Source organism: Elgaria multicarinata, chromosome 7 (genome assembly GCF_023053635.1).
Source record: "Elgaria multicarinata webbii isolate HBS135686 ecotype San Diego chromosome 7, rElgMul1.1.pri, whole genome shotgun sequence".
Lineage (NCBI taxonomy): Eukaryota > Metazoa > Chordata > Lepidosauria > Squamata > Anguidae > Elgaria > Elgaria multicarinata.
In genome coordinates this window covers 3,379,164-3,393,062 of record NC_086177.1, presented here as the reverse complement: position 1 = coordinate 3,393,062, position 13,899 = coordinate 3,379,164, and the positions used below count along the sequence as shown (strand labels likewise).

The 13,899-nt window shown below is 41.5% G+C and overlaps 2 protein-coding genes across 5 annotated transcripts in view; one reads left to right on the top strand and one right to left on the bottom strand.

Annotated features, from left to right (window-relative positions):
• LOC134401298 (protocadherin alpha-3-like) overlaps nt 1-13,899 on the top strand; it is a 248,332-nt gene that overhangs the window by 74,288 nt on the left and 160,145 nt on the right. The window contains exon 1 of one of the 4 annotated variants that reach the window (XM_063130100.1): nt 7,191-9,689. The exons of the other annotated variants lie outside the window; for them this stretch is intronic. Coding sequence (XP_062986170.1) covers nt 7,317-9,689 — 2,373 coding nt within the window. The 5' untranslated portion in view covers nt 7,191-7,316. Of the gene's footprint in view, nt 1-7,190; nt 9,690-13,899 lie in introns of those variants that run through there. 4 annotated transcript variants of the gene reach the window in all.
• LOC134401301 (histidine--tRNA ligase, cytoplasmic-like) overlaps nt 1-13,899 on the bottom strand; it is a 380,518-nt gene that overhangs the window by 227,030 nt on the left and 139,589 nt on the right. The gene's annotated exons all lie outside the window — the stretch shown is intronic.

Below are 13,899 nucleotides of genomic sequence, written 5' to 3'. Positions count from 1 at the left end.
AGACAAAATGAATGAGAATGTTGACAGTACATTCTTTTTTCTATTATCACAATTCATAATATTTTTAACATTAAATTTTGTCTTATTTTATTTATCAAACAATCTATATAGTCTTTATTTATTTTTTAAAAATATATCCCATCTATTTTCTTCTGAGGAATGCAGGCTAGCAAATAAATTCAGCAATATTTAAAGCAATCTTAACAACCCAAAATAATCAACAAGAACAAAAATAGTTTTTCAGGAAAGCCATTTAACACAAGGGCTAACGCGCACATGCACACACGCTATTAAATTTTTTTAACTAAGCAACTCTTACAGAGATACCATCTAAATCAATACAGTGTAATGGTCTGACAAATAAGGTGCAATCACAGTGAAGGCTGAGGCCTTGTGGCTGCCTATCATTTGTGAAGTAGTGACTAAACAATCCTAAACAATCTTTCGGAAGATCTGATGCTCCTTTATTCCAATACAGTGATAAAGTGTCTATTATTTTATCCTTATTCTCTGTATAAATATTTCCAACTCAGATTTTAATTGGTAGACAATATACCTCACTGTATTTCCAAACACAACTACCAAGTTATGAATTTCTTCACTGAAATACTGGACTTTTAAACCCATTACAAATGTCATATCCACATAAATCCCACTGGACAAGTTTTTCAACTATAACGTTCACTGGTAAGTTCTCTACACATAAATTAATCACTAAAGGTGAAAAGAAACAACCTTGATTTACTCTTCATTTAATTATGTAAGGCTATACTGATTATATAATGTTTTGATTGCTGCATGTGCAGTTCATGTTAGCACATCCTAGTATTCCTTCATTACTTCTTCCATTCAAGGACATTCTATTCTGTCAAATGTCTTCTCAGCACTGACAAAACATAGTAAAGTCAGTATTTGCATATTTATTTATTTATTTAAAACATTTATTGGCTTCTTTTCAGGGCAGAAACCCTCACAAGGCAGCTTACAACAATAAAATACATAAAATATGAAAAGCAATAAAATATGAAAAGCAATAAAACAACAATTAAAAAATAAAACCAACAGGAACAACAATAGCAGCAATGCTAACAATAACAGCAATAACAATACTCATCATGGGAAGCCCATGGTAAAATAAAATGCTTTTAAGGCCTTTTTTTTAAAAAAAAAATTAAAATGGTTTTATTGTGAATATCAATAAATAAATCAGAAAATACATATGTTTATCCACTTGCAAGTTCCGTCTCTATATAACACTCATTCAAAAGTTGATAATGTTATTAAGTCCTCGATCCATTGCATTATGGGAGGTGTGAATTTGTCCTTCCAATGTGATAGCATAAGTCTTTTGGCTGTTCTAAGGGCTCTGAAGATCCATCTGTGCTGACCATGTGTTAACTTCCAAGAAGCCGATAGGTAATTTAGGAGGAGATGCACATTATTCCAAATTATAGATTGTTTCAGTACAAAGTTCATCCTTATTATAACCTCCTCCCAAAAGGGGGCAACTACTTGGCATTGCCAAAAGATATGAGTTAAAGACGCATTAGATGTATTACATCTCCAACAATTATGCAAGTTAGACAAACCCTTATTGAAAAGGTGTTGTGGAGCCCAATAGACCTGAAACATTTTTTTTTGCTGAATAAGATGTAACCTGAGATCCATAGAAGCTTCAGATACAGATGCTAGAGCAACCATCCATTGGTTAGGCAAGATAGGGCACTCCAATTCTCTATTCCAATCTAGTCTTAAACTATGGGTGTCATATTTACTTGCTGCTATTAAATACTTATATATATGGGTTGTGTATTGACATGTCAGTTCATCTGTTAAAAGTTTTTCTAACAATGCTGGAGGTTCTGAAGCTATAAAAGCAGCTGGGCCAAACCTAGATTCCAGCAAGTGTTGCAGTTGCAAGTATTGCCAATGAGCCGTAGCTAGTAAATTATATTTAACAGACAAGTCTGAACAGGACAAAAACGCATCCTCTGAGCCTATTAATTGATCGAAAGTAAAACTCATCTTATCTGTCCATGTCCTCCACAGAAATGCTTTCTTTCCAATTTTTAAATCTGGATTTCCCCATATAGTCAATTTATCACAAGAGAATGGATCAAACTGTAATTGATGTGATATTATACGCCATGTCTCTCTAGCAGCCAGAATTGTAGGGGTGGGTGCTTTAGGAGCAACTCATCCCAAATCCATATTAGTTTTTATTGATTGCCTTTTCTTCTCTAATAATCAATTCCTCTAGCCTATAAAGCTGGAATATCCAGTTTACTAATCCAGTTCTTAATGTCCTCCATTTTAGTATTTACAGTACAATCCATGTCTACTCAAAAGTAAGTCTCATTGAGTTAAACGGGCTTACTTTTGGGTGAGTATAGAACATTCATATCTTATGTAACTTAACATTATACTTAAAAAAAACATCCACCCTTTCTTCTTCTGAAATTGCTAATTTATCCTCCTGTATTTCAATTGATGATTTATGTTAGCTTTCTGATTTGACAGGCAATCATCTAGACAGGAATTTTCTTGCCTTCTTTCTAAATTTGAATCACTGTTCTTTAGTGTAAGACATTATTTGCAATGTAGCAGAGGAGAGAATTCACACCCCCTTTTGCCCATGAAAATCTGTTCTGAAGGGCTAGGGGCCCTCTTGAACAGCACGGGAGGTGGTGCTATGGACTGCAGGGGGAAAGGGAAATCAATATTGCTTCCTCCCCTTCTGCACATAGGAACACCTAGTTAGCAGAGTGGGAAGCTCTGTTGTATTCAACTCACTTCCATGAATAAAAGGAGCCCTTCTGTTCGCAGAAGAGCAGGTCTGGATCCCACACAATTTCTTTATCTCCTCTTTGTTTATTTATTTATTTATTTATTTATTTAACTTATATACCGCTCCCATAGCCAGGGCTCTCTGGGCGGTTTACATTGTTTATGATGAGTTTCAAAAAATTCTGTTTCTGATGCTATCGTTGCCCTTTGTTTTTCGTTTTGTTTTTTCAATGACAAATCCAGTCATGATTACTATATGAGCGGTATCGCTGGAACCATCTGACAAGAGGAAATGACTCATCTCCTAATAGATCTACAGCATCTCCATAGGGAAAAATCAGAGCTAGAAAACAATTTGGATACTCATTATATGTTAATGAGGAGCCTCTTGTGGCGCAGAGCGGTAAAGCAGCAGTTTCTGCAGCCGAAACTCTCCCCACGGCCTGAGTTTGATCCCAGCGGAAGCTGGTTTCAGGCAGTTGGCTCGGGTCGACAGCCTTCCATCCTCCCGAGGTCGGTAAAATGAGTACCCGGTTAGCTGGGGGAAAGGTAACTGCGACTGGGGAAGGCAATGGCAAACCACCCCACTACAAAGTCTGCCAAGAAAACGGCAGCGAGTACACACAAACCATTTGCTCCTGTTTTGTTCTTCTTGCTCACATGAGTGGATACATAAAGCAGGCATAAATAAATACAATAAATATTATGTATTTATTGTAACCAAGCAAGTCAGGATTTATAAGCCAACAGCAAACTCTAGGTAAATGACATACGGCTTTTCGTTGTTGTTTTTTGTTTGCTTGCTTAATGCATAGCGGCTGTTGAAGAAACTGACGTCCTTATAATCCCCTTCCCTTTTCTTCTACTACGTACATTAATTGCAAGACATCTCTCCCCACAGAAGTTGAGGCTATTGCAAAATCCTTGCAGTCTTACAGCAGCCAAGTGTCCCAACAAAAATACTTACATATTTTTACATTCTACAAGGATATGACTGTTTTACAGATATTTTTGTTGGAGCATTTGGCTGCTATCACACTGCAAGATTTTTGCAATAGTCTAAACCTTTCTTTAAAAAAACTGGAGGGGATGCTGTGTGCCAGGAATTATATCATAGAATCATAGAATAGCAGAGTTGGAAGGGGCCTACAAGGCCATCGAGTCCAACCCCCTGCTCAATGCAGGAATCCACCCTAAAGCATCCCTGACAGATGGTTGTCCAGCTGCCTCTTGAAGGCCTCTAGTGTGGGAGAGCCCACAACCTCCCTAGGTAACTGATTCCATTGTCGCACTGCTCCTAACAGTCAGGAAGGTTTTCCTGATGTACAGCTGGAATCTGGCTTCCTTTAACTTGAACCCGTTATTCCGTGTCCTGCACTCTGGGAGGATCGAGAAGAGATTCTGGCCCTCTTCTGTGTGACAACCTTCTAAGTATTTGAAGAGTGCTCTCATGTCTCCCCTCAATCTTCTCTTCTCCAGGCTAAACATGCCCAGTTCTTCCAGTCTCTCTTCATAGGGCTTTGTTTCCAGACCCCTGATCATTCTGGTTGCCCTCCTCTGAACTTAAATCATTTTAAAACATGGAGGCACATCAAGTTGTAGCAGGAGATGCTGCATAGCATTTCCAATTTGCTTATCTGTTACCTTGCTCCAAACAACTAAATGGGGAAATATAACTTTATACTGAGTAAGAATAGAGTGATTGGAGGATCACTTGACCAATTGAAACCCAGTTGGAGAATGGAGAGTGCTGCTTAAGGGGGTGTATTGATCACTGACAATATCAATTGTCTATTAAGCTAATGATATCACTTTCGATTTCCAAGTGTATAAAACATTAATGATTTGTTTGTTAGATTCACCCTAATTTCAGTTTCACTGATGAAGTTGAGTTCCATTTACAAACCAGGACTTTCCTACTTCCCTTTCTCTCTACAGCTACCCATCCAATAAAGTCTGTTTCTCAAGGTTTGGGGATCCTCCAGAAAGAGGATGACATGTGGTGTGTGGGGGAGAGGGGTTGCAGGAAGAAGACGGGATCAGTAAATATCACCCCCACCTTGCACAAGTATGTTCTTGCTCATTTAGGAAATCTGAAGTTCCAAACCATTAACACTGATAATGACAAAGTAGTTAATATTTATTTTTCTTTTCCCCCTCCCCGTTCTTTTTGTTGTTTTATTTTGTTGGATAACCTTTTATATTCTGTTTTCTAATAAAACATTATGTTAGACTGGTCATGTTTTTATGTTCCTTGCTAAAACTATGAGCTTTATCACACCAGCATTATACTGTGCAATCACTGCAAATTGCATGCAAAGGACTCCGAAGTTTTCCAGCTTATAATCTGCTTTTATTGTGAAGTAACTCCCATGCATCCTGCTTTAATTGCGCTTCTTAAATTTTGCTACTTTTGCGCTTCTTACATTTTGCATATTTTGCTACTAGTTTTCGATTGTATCATTTGTTGTTTTCGGAGCGGCCACTGGGGTGCAGGAGCAGGATTTGAAGAAAAATTAAACAAATGCTTACATCTGTGCAAGCTTTAAAGATAAAGACATCAAAATTGGCACAGTAATAGATATCAAGGATGGTTTTAAGTATACCAAATTTGAATCAGATTGGGTCATCCATTGATTTTTAATGATTTTTTTACATTTCCCCCCTGAAACCCACTTCCTGGTACGCAAAGGATCTAGCTGCCTGGTAGCAACAACAACAACGGTGACATCTTAGCGCTGTAGGGAATAATTCGAGGGAAACAGGTACGTAGGATGAAGCTCTTCAAGAGTTGGGCAGGGGGTGAGGACAACAGTCTTCTTGTTGTAACATGTATTTGCTACCTACTCTACCTGTATCTCTGTAAAGCTGAAGGCACTGGAGGCGATCTTGCTGAATCCTGAAATAGATTAGTTGCATAGAGATACTGTGCCATGTCTGCCCTATGCCATGTAGGCCTTGCTATACATTTTTTTTAAAAAAGGAGCAAATGGTCAGTATCCAATGCTGCTCCTGCCTCTCCATGGATCGTGATGCATCAATGGGATCCACCCAGAGTGCAACAGGAAGCCAGGGCACTTCCTAGAGCAATCCTTGAAATGAGCGAACACTCTCATTTCTGAAACGAGACAGGTCAGCAAAGCTCCCTTTTGTAAACTCCACTGACCTCTTCTGTTAATGAGCATTTCAGGTCATTTCTGCTTTAGAAAATGCTGGCTTCCCATTGCATTTGGTGGTAAGTCCCACTGCCACACAGGCAGTGTTGGGTATTGCCTTATGCTTATATAGGAATGGGAGAACTGAAGACTGGAATTTAAAGGGAGCCGGTTCCAATTATCATCCATCACTTCTACAAGTTACTTGGCAAGAAACTTGATTGAGGAGAATAATGTGGGAATAGGAAACTTGTGTGAGATTCTATGAACTGGAATAGTTACAATTTGCATGTGATAAGAGATTTCCAACGAAAGGAAGGATGAGTCCAGAGTGCCCTATGACCATTTGTGAATTGTTCAGTATCCCAACACTCCGCAGTGAATTTAAACTGGTTTTTAAACAACAACAACAACAACAACAACGCATTTCTATGGATTAACACCGAGGACATTTGAAGACAATCCCTAAAGCATACTATTTGGTTTAGTGCATTCCTGTGGCCTGTTGGGAAACCCACCCACCCCAAACACCATTTGGAAGGAATCAATTCCTTCGAACAGTCATTTAGCATAATTTTTAAAATGTCTGGAATTTTACCATGAAATCACACAAGGCACTTGGGATTATCCTTAATGATAGCGTGGAAATATATTAGCTGAGTATGTGCAACACCTCCATAAAGATTATAAAAGAGTTGCCTGTCCTTCCATGTTGTGGGCATTTTGTTTAAATGGCTCACTACACCAGAGCTGCATATATAAACCATAAATATATCAACCAAATACCCGGAAACGTAACTGGGAGGCCATAAGTGCCCATTTAGTTAGACTTAATAGTATTTCTTATACCCTTTTCTCACTCTGAACCACATCCACAGTTTACAGTTTAACATGTACAATTAAATAATCTTAGGTGAACATCTAAACTAAAATGATGTGTAAAGTGGTCCTAAATGTACAAGGGTTATCTCAAAAAGAAAATAAGGTGAATTCATGCAAATAATAAGAAAAATGTAACTGTAAAAGAGACACTAATGGATGGCAAGCACCTTGTGTAAAAGTAAAGGTGAATTAATCAAACAATAGTTTATTAGAAACATTTGATTAAAGCAGAATGTAATAGGCTCCACTTTAAAATTCAGTCACAAGGGGTCACTGTTGTCTAAGGAAATGCTTTAGCAAGGCTGAAAATGCAGAGCTCCTCCCTCGAATCCTGCCTGTCAGATCCACAATATGGAGATGCAGCACAACTGGGACAGATTCAAATGAGTGCCCCAGTGCCAATTTGGATGATCTCCTTGGACTTTGCTCTTTACAAGAAAGGTGTCCTAAAAGAAAGAGAAGGCACTGGTGGGCTTTGCATCTGCGTTTGCAATGGTTGCCTGGCAGAATGACTCTGTGGCAAAGCGGATGCTGCAGCTGGTTCTTCTCCACACAGCCTGGGAAATGGGGAGTGGCCAGCTCCATTATTCTGTGCCGGAGGAATCCCAGCACGGCACCTTCGTGGGCCGCATCGCCCAGGACCTGGGGCTGGAGGTGGATGAACTGGTGCCTCGGATGTTCCGGATGGTGTCCAAAGAACACAAGGATTATTTAGAGGTAAATGTGCAGAATGGGATCTTGTTTGTGAATTCCAGGATAGACAGGGAGGAGCTGTGTGGCAAAAGCCCTGTGTGTTCCATTCACCTGGAGGTGATTGTGGACAAACCTCTGAAGATCTTCCATGCAGAGGTGGAGATCAGGGACATAAATGACAATGCTCCTGTTTTTTCAGTAAAAGAACAAATCTTGGCCATTGCAGAATCAAGATTACCAGGTTTTCGTTATCTATTAGCTGGTGCATCTGATGCAGATAGAGATGCCAATGCCATGCTAACCTACAAACTCAGCCAGAATAATTATTTCATTCTTGATCTGGGAAGTGATGAGGACCGGAGTAATTCTCCAGTACTTATACTAAAAACTCCACTTGACAGGGAGGAGACCCCTGTGCATCGTTTATTACTCACAGCCACAGATGGGGGCAAACCAGAGCTCACAGGCACCATCCAGCTGGTGATCAATGTGTTGGATGCAAATGACAACCCTCCTGAATTTGACCAGTCAGTTTACAAGGCAACACTATTGGAAAACGTAGCGACTGGGACATTAGTTATTAAACTGAATGCCACAGACTTCGATGAAGGCATTAACAAGGAAATCTCTTATTTTTTTAGTAATAATGTTCCTTCACATTTCACAAAGATATTTAGCATAAATTCTGACACAGGGGAAGTAACTGTAAATGGAAAAATCGATTTTGAAGACATTGGTGTATACGATCTTCAGATTGTGGCAGAAGATAGAGGCAACCTTCCTTTGGCTGGGCACTGCCAAGTGATCATTGAGGTGTTAGACATGAATGACAATGCCCCAGAGGTGTCCATCTCATCCCTCTCAGTGCCGGTGCCAGAGGACTCCCCACCAGGGACGGTGGTGGCCCTGATCAGTGTCTCAGACCGGGACGCTGGGGCTAATGGGCAGGTCAGCTGCTCACTGTGGCCTCCTGGGCTCCCCTTCAAACTGATGTCCACCTTCAAGAATTACTATTCGTTGGTGTTGGCTGAGCTCCTGGATCGGGAGCGGGTAGCTGAGTATGGGTTGATGGTGATGGCACAAGACCAAGGGGTCCCGCCGCTGTCAGCTAGTAGTAGCCTAGTAGTGCCAATCAGTGACATAAATGACAATGCACCCACTTTTGCACAGCCTTCTTACATGGTGTTTGTGAAGGAAAACAACCCACCTGGTGCCCACATCTTCACAGTGTCTGCCTCAGACCCAGATGTGGCTGAGAACTCCTTGGTGAGCTACTGGATGGATGAGAAGCTCTGGCCGCTGTCAAGCTACATCTCAGTGCACTCAGAGAGCGGGAAGCTCTACGCCTTGCAGCCCTTGGACTATGAGGAGCTGAAGCTGCTGGAGTTCCAAGTGAGCGCCAAGGATACTGGGCTGCCCTCCTTGTGTGGCAATGTGACCATTCAGGTCTTTGTGGTGGATGAGAATGACAATGCACCTGCTGTGTCAAGGCCAGCAGAAGACAATCCCATTCTTTTGGTGGTCCCTGTGGCTGCTGGGCATGTGGTGGGCAAGGTCCGTGGCCTTGATGCTGACTCAGGATACAACGCATGGCTGCGATATGAACTTCTTGAAGGGACCAATGGGCCTTGGCGTGTCAGCCCGTATAGTGGTGAGATCAGTACCAAACATGCTTTGGATGAGACAGAGGGCAGCAATGGTCAGAGCCTTCTTGTTCTGGTGAAGGACCACGGCAAGCCTCAACTCTCAGCCACAGCCACACTGAGTGTGTCCTTGGTGACAAGCGCCCAGGCTATCAAAACTGACACCCGCCTTCCCAGGACAGGTGAGAGCTCAAAGCCCCAGGTGGACACTGTCAATGTTTACTTGATCATTGCCATCTGCTCAGTGTCCAGCTTGTTCCTATTGGCCGTCATCTTGTACGTGGCCCTGCGATGCCACTGCCAGGCAAAGGAGTCAGTGGTGTATGGTCCTGGCACAGCCACACTGGTATGCGCCAGTGAAGTGGGCAGCTGGTCGTATTCAAATCGCCACAGCCACATCCTGGCAGGAGTGAATGGAGAGGCTGGTGCCAAGAGTGACCTCATGGTTTTCAGCCCCAACGTTCCTGTGTTTGCAGATAATGCGGAGTTTAGGAATTCGAAAGAGCTCCTCCCAGATTCATCTGGACAGGTGAGTCATGTGCTACTCTTAGAATACTTGAAATGACACATTAAATTCTAATTCATTCAGCATCGTATTTCTATGCTATTAATTTAGGATCTTCCTTAATACAATAATGGAGCAATCCAAAGGGGGCAAGTGGCAGAAGATTCACCACTTCCCACGTCGTTTTGGACTCAAGCCTCCCTCTTCCCCCCCCTTTCTTATCCATTGCTCTCGTGGGGAAAGAAAAATAAATTACAGCTGCTCTATATGTGGTAATTTTATCCCCATTCCTAGGGAATGTTGCCGGCATGGAAGGGGTCTGGCTGCGCCAGAGCTGACGCGTTCCCCGGTCTGTCCACAATAAGCTCTCTCTTCACTCTCTCTGCTGTTGGAGTTCTGGCAGCAGAGAAGCAATGGCAGTGGGCATTCCTGCCACTGCATGGAGAAGCCTTGTGGAGGGCAAATCTCCCTTTCTGCCAATGGATCACTCTCTCTGCGTGCAGAGATGGAGTCCCACTTTATTCCAGGACCCCTGGGACAACCTCTCAGAGGGCATAGGATTGTACCCTGATGGTTTTTACTGTAAATTTAAAATGATAGTTCAGTAAGTTCAGTGGGTACCTTGTTCACTTCTGTAAATACTCAAAAAACGTTCCATATTAGATGGACGTCTTTAGGATCAGCAAGTCTCTGTGTGGCTTTAATTTGATGTAAGAGCTTCTCTGTCTTAAAGAGTTCCGATATTTTTTTCAACCATAGATTCATGAAAGGAATTTTAATAGATGTCGTTCTTTTTGTCATCGTCGTTATCACAGTTCTAGTTTTGTTGCCAAAACTATGACAATAAATCCAACTAATTTGTGAAAACATTATGGCCAAATATATTGGTCAGTAAAAACATTGGCGTATTTAGTATCTGATGGCTACTTACTTTTTAAAGATTTCACATACATTTTGCAGATATTTTTGAATTCTTCAGCAGTTCTTCCAGACATGTCAAGTATATAGTCTTCCTTATCTTTAGATGATTGTATGGAGAAACCTTTAGCATTTTCCTAGAAATAGGAATAAGAGTGGATGTTGGCATACGGTGATTCTTCAGTGAACATGAATAGAAATATGGGAATCCCTGGCACTGGGATGACAAGCATTTGGCACATATTACTTAAATTAATTAAACTTATTTAATATTAATCAAACTACTTGTATTTAGTTTTTTTGCTGGTTCGCACTGTTTTATGTGGATTCCCCAAGTGCACCTTTATTTACACACACACTTTCCCCATATTTTGTTAGTGTCGTATCACCAAGACCATGGGACCTAGACACCTGAAACTTCGCATGCATGTTAAAAGCAGCCTGATGGTAATTTGATTTTTTTAAAAACAACAACAACATGAATTAATTTTAATTCATTTAAATGTGTCTCTGTGTTTGAAGCCTGCAGTATTACTTCTTCGATTCTAAGACACACTTCCCCCCCATATAAACATCTCTAAAAATGGGGTGTGTCTTAGTTTTTTTTTCTGTTGGTGGTATTGAAATTAGTGTGCGTCTTACAATTGATGGTGTCTTACAATCGAAAAAATACGGTATCTCCAGTCACTTAGTCACTGTCACAGGCTTCCCTAAGTAGTGCATAGTTCTTTGGTCAATACAGTTTGAAGGCAGGGGGGTAGCCTGAGGGACAGAGCCTGTCCTATCCCTGGAATACAGAAACAGATAGCTAATACCCTGGAAGACAGAAACAAACTTCAAAGTGATCTTGATAGGCTGGAGTGCTGGGCTGAAAACAACAGAACAAAATTTAATAGGGATAAATGCCAAGTTCTACACCTAGGAAAAAGAAACCAAATGCAGTTACAAGATGGGAGTTACTTGGCTCAGCAACACTACAAATGAGAAGGATCTTGGAATTGTTGTAGATCACAAGCTGAATATGAGCCAACAGTGTGATGTGGCTGCAAAAAAAGCCAATGCTATTTTGGGCTGCATTAATAGAAGTATAGCTTCCAAATCACGTGAGGTACTGGTTCCTCTCTATTCGGCCCTGGTTAGGCCTCATCTAGAGTATTGCGTCCAGTTCTGGGCACCACACTTCAAGAAGGATGCAAACAAGCTGGAGCGTGTTCAGAGGAGGGCAACCAGGATGATCAGCGGTTTGGAAACAAAGCCTTATGAGAAGAGACTGAAAGAACTGGACATGTTTAGCCTGGAGAAGAGAAAATTGCGGGGAGACATAAGAGCACTCTTCAAATACTTGAAAGGTTGTCACACAGAGGAGGGCCAGGATCTCTTCTTGATCCTCCCAGAGTGCAGGACACAGAATAATGGGCTCAAGTTACAGGAAGCCAGATTCCGGCTGGACATCAGAAAAAACTTCCTGACGGTTAGAGCAGTACGACAATGGAACCAGTTACCTAGGGAGGTCGTGGGCTCTCCCACACTAGAGGCCTTCACGAGGCAGCTGGACAACCACTTGTCAGATATGCTTTAGGGTGGATTCCTGCATTGAGCGGGGGTTGGACTTGATGGCCCCTTGTAGGACCCTTCCAACTGTACTATTCTATGATTCTATGATCCCCATGCTGTGGATGCAGGCTCCCCCTCAGGGGAATGGTGTGGACAGACCCCATCCTAAAGAGGCTACTGGGCCAGGGTGCATCATGGCACAGGCCTTGCCTAGTGGTGCCAGTGTGCATGGCTTCACTCAGACAATGTGTCCTATTCCCCAGTTCATTCCCATCAATAAAAGGGCTAGAGATTTACAGTGGAATCCTATCCATGGTTATTCAGAGTAACTCTCACTGATTTCAGTGGGACGTATTCCCAGGAAATTGGGCATAAGGTGAAAGGAAAGCTGAAGAATTATGCCTTAATACAGGGAGGGGCTATTTAACTCATCACGGAAGCCTTGGGACGTGTATTTTTAGCTTGATAGGGAACTGTACATGGATGTGGATGCTCCACATACAATCCCCTAAAGCTTGAGAACTCTAATTGTCCTGGCTGGGTGTTTGCGAGGGAGGTCAAGTCAACTCATTCCCCCATTTTGTTCCAGATGATGGATAAAAAAAACTGTGCCTTACAAACACAGCCCTGGTTGCTGCCTTCTTGCTATATTGGATCAGGGCCATTAAGATTTAAACAATGACATGACTTGTTTTTATGAAATTCATGGGTAATTTATCTATTAAACAGATATTTAATTATATAACTAATATTACAGTAATGTATCTGTCATCCTGAAGATGATTCCGAAGATAATTTTAAATGTATTGGGTACATCAAAGGGCCCACATGGATTTCTCAGAGTGATGGAGGAAACTGGGTTGCCCATAAACATGTAGTCAACACATGGCTGAGGTGAGAAGAATGCAAATGTTTCAGTTATTTCTGTTGGACCTAACTCAAGGAAAACACTTCATTGGAAGCCTAAATATGACTGAAGAACTCAGAAATTGAGAAATTGGAATTTCTCTTTCATCCTAGGGAAATTCAGGACCTAAACAATAAAAGACATTTTCAAGAAAGAACCTTAAAAAAGCAAGCAAGCAGATATGTTGTGCTTGATCAGAATTCCTTTTTTGTTCTTCAAAGTGGCAAAGAAAAAGCTAAAGGTGCAGCCTGCAAGTGAATATGCAAACAGGCATATGCATAATGGTAGAGGTAGAGCCTACACAGCCGGCCCTTTTGTTTCAGAGGGATCACTGTACCGGATTTTGGGACAACACAATTGCTCCTCTATAGACAGATGTAATGTTTGCATTCTCCGTCTGAGCCTGGCAGAAGGTGAGAAAGAGAAAAGAGGGGTAAAGCTCTTCATAAGGAGGTGGGAGAGGTGATCACGTGCTGCCCCCACCCCTAAACAACATCTCAGAGTCTTCGTCCCCCGAAAGTTTAACAGTGCAGAAACATTGTCCCAATCACTGAAAGGGAGAATATTGTCTGCCTTGGGATGATAACATCATTTTCCAAGCACCTTTCCCAAGGGTTTAATGGTTAGGTTAGAGGATTACATCTCTATCTATATCTCTTTCTTGCCAATAGCTCCTTGTACCAGAAAAATGGTTTACAGCAGCTGTTCAAAGTATAACACCACTCTGAAGCTTCCCCACCCACTCACCCACCCTCTACCACCTTCAGATAATGGAAGCATCTTGTGTGTGTGTCTAATGCCTACAACCTAAGAAGTTGTACACCCAGAGAGCAAAGCTTGCCTTTTGCTCAGCTC